This window comes from Ursus maritimus, unplaced genomic scaffold, assembly GCF_017311325.1.
Source record: "Ursus maritimus isolate PB19 unplaced genomic scaffold, ASM1731132v1 scaffold_26, whole genome shotgun sequence".
In the NCBI taxonomy this organism is placed as follows: domain Eukaryota; kingdom Metazoa; phylum Chordata; class Mammalia; order Carnivora; family Ursidae; genus Ursus; species Ursus maritimus.
This window is the reverse complement of record NW_024425119.1, coordinates 39,422,157-39,432,536: the sequence shown is the minus strand read 5'-3', so window position 1 is coordinate 39,432,536 and position 10,380 is coordinate 39,422,157. Positions and strand designations below refer to the sequence as shown.

The window sequence follows — 10,380 nt, the reverse complement described above, 5'->3', positions numbered from 1 at the left end:
GGTTGTTATGGTTTCATGGGTGGCCCCCCCATCCTCTGGGGTTTGGGAGGTGGGGTGGGGTATCCTCTCCGTTCGCTTCGTTTGGCTCTGGTTGCTGTGCTCTTGGCATCTCAGTCCCTTCCCTCTCCCCACAGGTTCCTCTCCTACTCCCCATCTTCCTTTGCCACTCTCTCCCTGTTCTACATGGAAATTGCACGGGCCTCTCTCTGTGTGTGCGTGCATGTGTGCGCGTGTAAATACATGTATAGAGAGATATATATGCAGGGGCCAGGGAGAAGGGTGGAGGGGTGGAGTGCAGCTGGGTGCTGGGAGCCAGGTCACTGCCCACTCCAGCCTATCACCTGCCTCTCCCATGCTGGTGAGATAAAGGGAAGAAGGTAGAGGGAAGGCTGCCCCAGTCTTGCACTGGTTCCTCTCCTCTCTGCAGGTAGGTTTTTCTGGATGATAGGACGGATGATGGATTTTCCACCACCATCTTCCTTGTACCTCTCTCTCCACCCCGTTCAGGGCAGGGGGTGGTGTTTATCTCTAGATGACTGTTCCCAGGGAGATGCCATTGTGCCCTGCCTTGTTAGTGGGTAGGAGAGACGAGCCCACTCACTCTTACCAGCCCGGTGTTCAGCTGATCCTTCCCTCATGCTTAGATCTGTTCCTCGGGAGCTTGTGAGGAAGACGGGGGGAGCAAGACCTTGGGGCGTGTTTGGGATCCAGGGCACTGGAGGGTGGGCCTCAGGTTTTCCATCTTCATCCTCTTGTGTTATTAGGAGAAGTCAAGGCATGGATCAGTCTGTTCCTGCCTTCCCGTGCCCCCCCTTCCTTATCTTCTGATCTTGGGGACTGGGTGGTTCATCTGTCCTTCGTCAGAAGTTTCCTCACCCTAGTAGTCCTGCTGACCTGACCAGGGCTGGCTGGGTGGTTAAATGGGGAGCAGGGGAGTGGGGGTGACATAGCAGACCTCAGTTTCAATTCCCCTATTCTCCACTTCTTTCTTTTTCTAGTCCAGGATGTGCTGAAGGCTGAAAATTTTCTATTCTGTTTCTAGACCCTCAGACTATCCTGCTGTCCCTCCTCACTCCATCCCAGCAGTTTTCTCCTGCCCATTTCAGCCACTTCCCATGAATCAATTTGAGGGTTGGAGTGGAGGAAATTAAAACTCTGAAGTAGTTGTTGGTGCTGGTGGGATGCAGTGGTCTTCAGCGTCCTCCCACTATTATCATGTAGTTGTTCAGAAGCTGCTGCTACTGCGTCTCTCTGTACAGGGGGCGCTTGTCCCTGAGGTCCTGGCCCGGGTCCTGACTTTGCGGTTTCTGTGAAGCCGTGGCTTTTCTGTGGGCTCCTGTGTGTGCTGGCTGCGCCCTGAGCTCCAAAATGGCCGCCCATAACCTTTCTGCTATGGTCAGGGCCCAGGCCCCCCCGCCCTCCCCCCCAGCATGCCTGAGGGACCCCTTCCCAGAAGGACTGTCCCAAGCCCCACCCCATGGGGCCAGGCTTCCTGCCACCTTTGTCTGCACAGGCAGATCAGTACCCCCACCCTACCCCAGGTCGAACTGTGAAAGAGAGGTTCCAGGGGTGTCTCCCTCAGTGCCAGTTCCTTAGTGATGTACTATTTACACAAGATGCAGTGGGAGTGTGCAGGTCTCCTGATCTCTAGGCCTGTGTGTGTGTGTGTGTGTGTGTGTGTGTGTGTTTGGTGGCAGGGGTGAGGGGAGAGGTGTGCTGGAGCTTCTAGTTCATTTTAACACGTATTCACTCCCCTGACCCCACGGATGCTTCCCTCCACCGCTTTCCTTTGCCTCCGCCTCCTCATTATTTTGCTCCTGCTCCTGTGGCCTCTCCCTTCCTGAACTCTTTCCTTTGCCTTCTCAATTCATTCACTGCTGTTGCCTCTGTCTCCCCTTTCCTTGTTTCGTTCCTACTTAGGATTCCCCACTTTTGGTCTTTGCAGTAGCTGAGGATTTTGCCTCTTCTCCTGCCTCCCAGTCTGACACCCCCCTCCCAGTTAGATGGCAGTCCCAGTCAGGTTTTTCTTATTTAAGGCCCACCCCTACCTTGTTTTGGGGGGCTCCTGCGACGAGTGGGCCTGAGGGTGTTAGGGAAGCAGCCTTGGAGGTTGCCTCGGTGCTGCTCAAGGATCCATCCAGCAGGGGGCAGTAAGCGATCTTGATAGTATCCCTGGCTGCTAGGCCCTTGGCAGGGGTGGTCCTTTCGACATTCCCATTCCCCTAAAAGCTCTTTTTGGATTGGGTTCCCATTCCATTTCTGCCTGCTCCCTCGCACACTCTCCTCTGGTCGATTTAATTTTGTGTTTTCCTTTGTTACAGCCTTTTCCCCCTAGAGAGTCCCCTCTGCCCCCTTCGCCTCCAAAGTTTGTTTTGTGGTGTTACAATGGTAACTGCAGTTCTGGTTTTTCTCTTCTTTTTTTCTCCTCTGGAATGTAGACTGTATATGTTTAATAACTCACCTTCTCTCTCCTTGCCCAAAATGTGGGACACGCGATGACTGTGACCCTGGTTGGAAATTAAACTTGTTTTATGCAGCTTTGGAGCAGACCTTCATCCTTGATGTGCAGCAGCCATGGGACAGTATTTTAATGGTGAGGGTAGTTCTGTCTCTGGTCCCTCTGTCTAGACTGCTCCTTCTCTCAGCAGAGGGGTAAAGGTACACTTGACAGGCGGAGAGCGAGGTTATGGAGGAACTTAGGCTTCGTTCTGCACTGCTTACTACTTTCCATCATGCTCTGGAGGGGAGCTTGAATGAATTGGCGCCAGGATGTGAGGGCTTCGTGACTTTGCTCTTTTAGTTCTAAAGGATTTCATTCTGTTCTTAGCCTTATTTATCACCTGTTGGTAGACATGAGGGACTTCAGTGGCTAGAGGGCCCTGAACTTGGAGTGACCCACCCTGCCTCCAGTCTCAGATCTCCCCAGCCCTGTGCCATCAGGTGCTTCTAGTTGGAATAGGTTCCCCTCATCCATAGATTGGAGTCCCCTCTCCCGCCTAGTTCTGGGCTTTGGCCGTGAGTCAACGTGAAGGATAAAGGTCTGGATAGTGTAATGAACTTGATCCTCCTTACAGCTGTGGCGCTGCTTCTGCTCTGCCTTCAGCTGTGCCACCTCTGCTTCAGGCACGTGGTTCCCCATTGTCAGGATGCCAGGCTTCATCCAGAGATTCAACAACGTCTTGAAGGGAAGGACAAGCCTCTGCCCTCCCAGCCCGCTCCTGCCACTACTCTCTTCCCCCCCTGCTGCTACTGTCTAGCTCCAGGAAAAGAAAGAGATGGTGCTCCCCTTCCTTCGGTGGGTGAGTTCTAGGTGAGCCAGGTAGGCCTTCCCCACTCTCACCGCTTTCTTAAGCTTTGGGGACAGAGCCTTCCCATCCTGATGTTGTGGGAAAGGGACAGGATTTAGGCATACAGAGCCCCAAGTACCAGTGTGAAGTGAAATCATTTGTATTCAGTCACCTTTGCGCTCAAAAGTCCTGCTTAGTGATCAAGGTTACTGATCACCACTTTCCCAAGTGCTTTCTTTGTTCATTAATAATCATATTCCTTCTAGTACGGTAGCCCCTCGTAAGATAATGATAATGGAGAGGACTTTAGCTTAATGGCAGGTCAGTGGGTGTCTTTTGACCCCTGAGGAGGATGACCTAGTCCCTTTTGTCCCTCAGTACTCCATTTAAGATGACAGGAAGGAGGTGGGGGGGGGCCGCCTCTGGTGGCATTTGCTTTTTAGGGGCACATGGTGGGATGAGGGAGAGACTTAACCTGGAAGGTGAATGTTCAGCGTCTAGCTCTTAGGGCAGAGACCAAACCGTATCTGCCCAGAACTTGAATAGCTCTTCAGTTATGGCTCGACAGAAGACTTGGGCCCAGGGTCTACTTCAGAATAATCTGGGCAAGGGAGTTTCCGGCATGAGTCTGGAGACAGACAGCAGAAGGCCTTGGGTTGGCTGGGTGGATTGGAGGACAGAATTGTCCCCTTCATTTCAGAGTTTGGGGACAGTGATGGAGAAGATGAGTGTGGTATGTAGGAGTTTCTCAGACTTGAGGTGTAAGGTGTAAAGTCTCGGGGGGTTCACTGCATTGCTTCCAGTTCAAGTGCCTAGATTGGTCAGAGCAGGAAATCGACAGGTATTTACTTAGTACCTTTTAGGGTTCCAGACCTCTGCTAAGAAGGAAGTCAAACCACTGTCCTGATGGAGAAACCTGGGAATCCATTTCTGGGATGCTCTGAAGTCCTTTGGGATATCCATAGTATAGCACATGGGGTGGTGAGAGTTGGGGAATGACTGTGGGGGGGATACTCCTTTGCTGCTCCCTGGTGCCCGGAGTGGTGTCTTTGGGCAGGCAGTTGTAGTACTAAGAACGCTGCTTTTCCTGTTCTGAAGGGTGTGGAGATAGGAGGGCCGAAGTCCAGCTCTCTACTTTCTAACCTGGTAGGTAACTGGAGGGGTAGAGTAAGTATCCTGCTGGTCACTGGGGAGTGATAGGATCCAGAGGCCTTCCTTCCTCTGTAGGTTTTTCAGTCTAATTGGGTTTCCTGGCCCTGATTGCTGGGATTGGGTAAGAATGACCCCAAGTTCCTGAGCAAAGGGAAGAGAAGGTTAAGTCTGAGGAAATCCAAACTTTGGGAAAGGGAGCAATGCAATGGCTGAAGGTCTGGAAGTGAGGAACTTGGGTCAGGACCGTCACGGCTTGAAGGTGAGTGTCTGCTTGTGTGTGTCACTTTGGCCATGAGTGGCAGAAGGGAGTGTCTGGGCTGAACGAGGGCATAACCATACCTAAAAAGAAAACATTTTGTCATCCAAGGTATACATGCCCTTGAAAATATGGCATTCGATTTTGAATCCAGATTTACATATGCTGACTCACAGGCTTTTTGTTTATTAACACTCTGTTAAAAATAAACATATTAAAAATATTTAAAAAGCAGTGCCCTGCTTACTGTCTGGCACATAATAGCCATTCAGCCTTGATGAATGAACAAACATCATTGTCCTTAACCAAACTGGACCTGGTGGGTACCCTGTGAGTCCAGGGGGCTGTGGTAGAGTTTCTTCTACTTGCTGACAGAGACATCTTTGAAGGTGGAGGCCTTTCCAGGAGTGGCCCTCCGATTTCAAAGCTGTGGCTCCAGTCAGGGTTGTGCCAGTTCCCCTACCTTTCCCAGAACCATTTCACCTTTCTCTGTCCTTCAGGTTCCTCTTAACTTGGTCCAAGGAGAAAGCTCAGGTGGACTTGTGCTGCCCTCTGGGGGTGATATTGTTGTCTTAGTTTTGCCGGATTCCCACTACCTCCCCCCCAACAACATCCCCCCCCCTTCCCCTTCCCATCCCGGACAAAGCCTCAGACCTGGACTGGGCAGTAGCCTTCCAACTTCACGACACCACTCAGTCAGCCCACGCATCAGTGCAGTGTGCGCGGTCACGGCTTTGCTCAGAAGCCTTCGGTGGGTTCCCACCGCCTTCATCTGACATTCAGGCTCTCCACAGCCAGCTCCTGCTTCCCTCTCTAACTGCCTCTCGCTACTCCTCTGCCTAAATCCGTTACTTTAGCCAAACTGGTCCATTCATTTTTCTCAAATATCTGACCTGCTGCCTTTATCCCCTTTCTCACTTTTTAAAAAAATACTTTTCTTTAAGATTTATAAAGCTGTCCGTGACCTCTCTAATGACAAGGACTACCCGGCTGGCTCCTTTGGTTTCATTAGCACAACTCATTCAACACCTCCCATACATTCCCTTGTATTGTTATATATTGTGTTCGTTCATTTAATACTTAATTTTAAAACTTATTTTTGTAACCAAAGTAATTTTCATTGCAGAACATGCAGACAATACACAAGTATACAGAGCAGCATGTGGAACCTGTTCCCCTCTACTTTTCTCACTCCCATTCCCAATAACCACCCGTGGCTTTTAGTGTGCCTCCTTCTGGTAGTTTCTTTTTAAAATATATATACCTCCACACATTTGGGGGAGGGGTTAAAATGTAAGTGGACTCCTTTCATATCTATTAGTCTTGCTTTTTTTAAAATTTTATTTTTTTAAAGATTTTATTTGTCAGAGAGAGATTGAGCACAAGCAGGGGGAGCAGCAGGCAGAGGGAGAAGCAGGCTCCCCTCTGAGCAAGGAGCCCAATGTGGGACCTGATCCCAGGAGCCTGGGATCATGACCTGAGCTGAAGGCAGACACTTAACCAACTGAGCCACCCAGGCTCTATTCTTGTCCCTATTCTTGCTTTTTTTTAAGCATAAGGGTATATATATTTGTCTTGGAGTTTTTCCAAGTTAGTATAGTTATATATATTTTACAGATTTATTTTTATTTTAGAGAGGGAGAGAATCTCAAGCAGACAACATGCTGAGCGCAGAGCCTGACTCAGGGCTTGATCTCACAACACCGGGATCACCACCTGAGTGGAAACCAAGAGTTGGATGCTAAACCAACTACGCCACCCAGGCGCCCCAGTATAGTTAGATATTTTTAATTCTATTAAAAGTATTGCATCGCATAATATTTATTCAATACAAAACTCATTTGTCTAGAATGTTATGTGGGGGGTATTGTGCGGCTAGTACCTAGGAGACCCCAGGCATGATCATAACCTTGTCTTTGCCATCAGTGATCTGGCTCTTTAGAGAGAGGGAGAAGTGGAGCGCACACAATTGCAACACAAGGAAGAATATGATAATGTCCCCCAGTGTGTGCTGGGAGTTCAGAAATAAGTGACTTCTAAATAAGGGAATCCGGACTTCACAGAGGAAGTAATATTTGAGCTTGGTTTGGAGGAAGCTTGACAGGTGAGGGAAGAGCACGAGCCAGGGCACAGAGCTGGAAACACATGATGCAGGTTCATCTGATGCCAGACCACAGTCCATGAGCAGGAAGAGGATTTGGTTCAATTCATAAATGTTTATTGACCCATATATGTATCAAACACCATACTAGGCAATGAGAATATAGAAATGAGAAAGATGAGGTTGCTGTCATTAAACGGCCTTCAGTTTAATGGAATAAAAGCCAAGTTTGGAAAGGCAGATTAGGGCCAGATGGTAAAAGCTTTCAACTGGCATGTCATGGAGTCTGAACTGTATTCCCCTGGGCAATGTGGGGCCGTAGGCTTCATGACTGGAGCTGAGCAGATAGCAGCGGTGTACAGAATGGGCCAAAGTAGGGAGAGGCTGGGGATGAGGGGCTTAGAGTGCTCTCTCTCTCTCTTTTTTTAAACCAGATAGAAACTCATTTCTACCTCAGTTAAATAGTGTCTGGTGGTAGGCAGTCCAGGGCTGGAGTGATGGCTCTATGGTTATCGAGGCTTAACGTCGTCGTCTTCTCCTTCTTCTCTTCCTCCTCCTCCTCCCTCCCTCCCTTCCTTCTTTCTTCCTTCTCCTCTTCCCTTCCTCCTTCTCCTCCCTCTTCCTTCTTCATTCATTCATTTTTTTTTTAAGATTTTATTTATTTAGGGAGACTGGGCAGCTCAGTGGGTTCAGCACCAGCCTTTGGCTCAGGTCACGATCCCAGGGTCCTGGGATCAAGTCCCGCATCAGGCTCCCTGTTCAGCGGGGAGCTTGCTTCTCCCTCTGCCTTCCACTCCCCCTGCTTGTGCTCTCTGTCTCTCTCTGACAAATAAAATCATTTCAAAATTTATTTATTTGAGAGAGGGAGAGGGAAAAGCAGACTTCCTGCCGAGCAGAGAGCCCCATGCAGGACTCCATCCTAGGACCCTGGGATCATGACCTGAACCAAAGGCAGACACTTAACCCACTGAGCTGCCCAGGTGCCCAGGGCTTAGACTTCTTTTTGCTTCACCGTCCTCGCACATAGCTTCATCCTCACGGTCACCTCATGGTCTGATGTGACTGCTAGAGTGTAATTCATCTCATCTACATTCCAGGCAGCAGAACAAAGGAAGGGAAGGAGCTTGGGGAGAGGAGGAGGAGCACACAATGACACACTTCTTAGCTGAATTAATTCCCTTTAAGGAGCCTTGCTGGAAGTCCAGGACAATATTTCCACCCCTTCTGTTTATGTCTTAGGGCCAGAACTTAGTCACGTGGCCTTATCCAGCTTTAAGGAAGACTTAGAAATGTGTTTATTATTTTTTTAATTTGAGGTATAATTTGCATGCAGTGCAATGCACAGATCTTCTCATGTAGTTTGATAAGTTCTGACAAATGCATACACCCATGTAAGCCACCTCCCTATCAGGATATAGAGCATTCTATCATCCCTAGAAATTCTTTCCTGCTGAGGGGACTTTTTCAACAACTCCAGAGAGAGGTAATGAGGGCTTACTTAATTAGGGTAGTAGCCTTGGGAATGGAAAGAAAGCTTGGAGAGGCGGTGGAAGGAGAATCCAAAGGAGACTGGTTGATGTGGGAGATGAGAGGAGAATCTAGGAGAATGCTAACAGCAGAGCCACTAACAGAAACATAAAATTGGGAGGGAATTCTAGATTGTTACAAATGGGATGGATGGAGAAAAAGGCATGAGTACAGTACTGGGTGTGTTGATTTGATGTCCTGGTGAAACATCCAGGTGAAGATACCCAGTAGGCAGTTATATCTAGAACTTGGGAGGGCATTCAGAGCTCAGTGGCACCAAATACGAGAGAGATGCTAAAGAGGACAAGGGACCAAGAAATGACCTAGAAAGTTAGTGACTGAGCTCACTGAGGACTTTTTGAGGGAACAGAATTCAGATGCCATGGCCTGAGTGGGCAGTGAGGGATTAAATCATACAAAAGGGGACTGGTTGCGTTGCCTGAAATAACTTAAAACCCCTTTAAGAAACTGAAGTCCTTGGTGTACCTGGCTGGCTCGGTCTGTGGAGCATGAGACTCGATCTTGGTGTGAGTGGGGCAAGATAAAAATAAAAACCGAGGTCCTTGCACAAACACAAAAGGGTTATATGTAGTTGCCCTTTTTGCCACTCGCTGATAAAGGAGGAGGAGAAATGTTGGTGTCAGAAAAAGATCAGGGTTTCGCCCCATCCTTATAGGAAAATAGCTCCTGGCTCTTTGAAATTAGCTTTCCAAAAGAACAAGGAGATGAGACAGCTCCCTGCCTCCTGTGACCTCCAGAATTCAAGCTGAAGGGCTGGAGGTGGGAGAGGGATGCCCTCTTTAACAACTGCTCGGGTGGGGTGGGCCAACCAGACACTGCCAGGACAGGTGTGAAGAGAACCATAGCGTAAGAGGAAAGAACAGAGCACACAGGCTGGACTCAGGCAATTCTCGGTTTGAATCTTGTCTCTGTCGCCACCTAGCTAGAAGACCTTGGGCCAGTGACTTAACCTGAACACCCCGCTCCTCATCTGTAAAATGGAAACAATTACGCCTACCTTTTAGGGTGGTTTTGAGGATTACAGAAAAGTGGCACACAATACGTCATCGTAAGTGGGTGCTCTTAAGTGATCCAGCCCCTCGCTATGGGACAGAACGGCTAACGGATGGGCCCTGAAACGCGACCTCCCGAACTTAGAGGGTAGGGAGGGCTCCCAGCCGCCTCCTCCCTCCAGGAGGTGGGGACAAGGTGGAGGAAGGGCTGCTGGAGGAGGAGCTGGCGCGTCGCGACCCGCCCCGTCCCGTCCAGTCCGGCCTGGGCGCCGAGGGAACCGCTGTCCTAGCCGCCGCCACCCGAGCAGCCTGTCCTGGTGCCCCGTGCCTTGCCCCGCGTCCAGTCATGACCCTGCGCCCCTCACTAATCCCGCTCCGCCTGCTGCTGCTGCTGCTGCTCAGTGGGGCGGTGTGCCGGGCTGACGCTGGGTTTGAAACCGAAAGTCCCGTCCGGACCCTGCAAGTGGAGACCCTGGTGAGGAGAGGCTGTCCCGGGGCTGCGGCGGCTGGGCCTTGGGAGGGCAGGGGGGTTCTGAACGAACCTGGGAGCGGGGAGGTGAGCGAGTGCGGGAACCGGCGGGGGAGTGCTGGGTGTAGGGGCAGGAGCGGGATCTCTGGAGGAGGCTGCGTGACTCCGGTAGTCCGATCATAGGTGGAGCCCCCCGAGCCGTGCGCGGAGCCCGCAGCCTTTGGAGACACGCTGCACATACACTACACGGTGAGGGATCTGGGGGGCCGGGGCGGGGCCTGGGAGGGGGCGGCGCCCAGCTGGAACACGTCAGCGTTGGCTGGGACACGTGGCAAGCGGTTCGGGAGTGAAGTTGGAGCTCTGGGGTCGTCGAGCACGTGGCGGGGGGAGGGGCGCTCCTCTCGCCTGCCCATTTCCCTTCCCTGCTTTTCCGCCTGTTCCGCCCCGGCTCAGAGAAGCGAAGGGTGGGGAGATCTCCGAGAAGTGCCAGCCCTTTGGGGCTTCCTGTTGCTTTCTGCCCAGAGGGGAACGCCGGGCTGCAGCTGCGAGGGGTTGCCGCCGCCGCCCAGGGGCCC

The 10,380-nt window shown here is 50.9% G+C and overlaps 1 protein-coding gene across 1 annotated transcript in view; it reads left to right on the top strand.

Moving 5' to 3' along the window:
- The first annotated feature begins 9,559 nt into the window (after positions 1 to 9,559).
- Positions 9,560 to 10,380, top strand: part of FKBP11 (FKBP prolyl isomerase 11) — a 3,117-nt gene continuing 2,296 nt past the window's right edge. The window contains exons 1-2 of the mRNA XM_040642399.1: positions 9,560 to 9,811; positions 9,989 to 10,054. Coding sequence (XP_040498333.1) covers positions 9,683 to 9,811; positions 9,989 to 10,054 — 195 coding nt within the window. The 5' untranslated portion in view covers positions 9,560 to 9,682. The remainder of the gene's footprint in view (positions 9,812 to 9,988; positions 10,055 to 10,380) is intronic.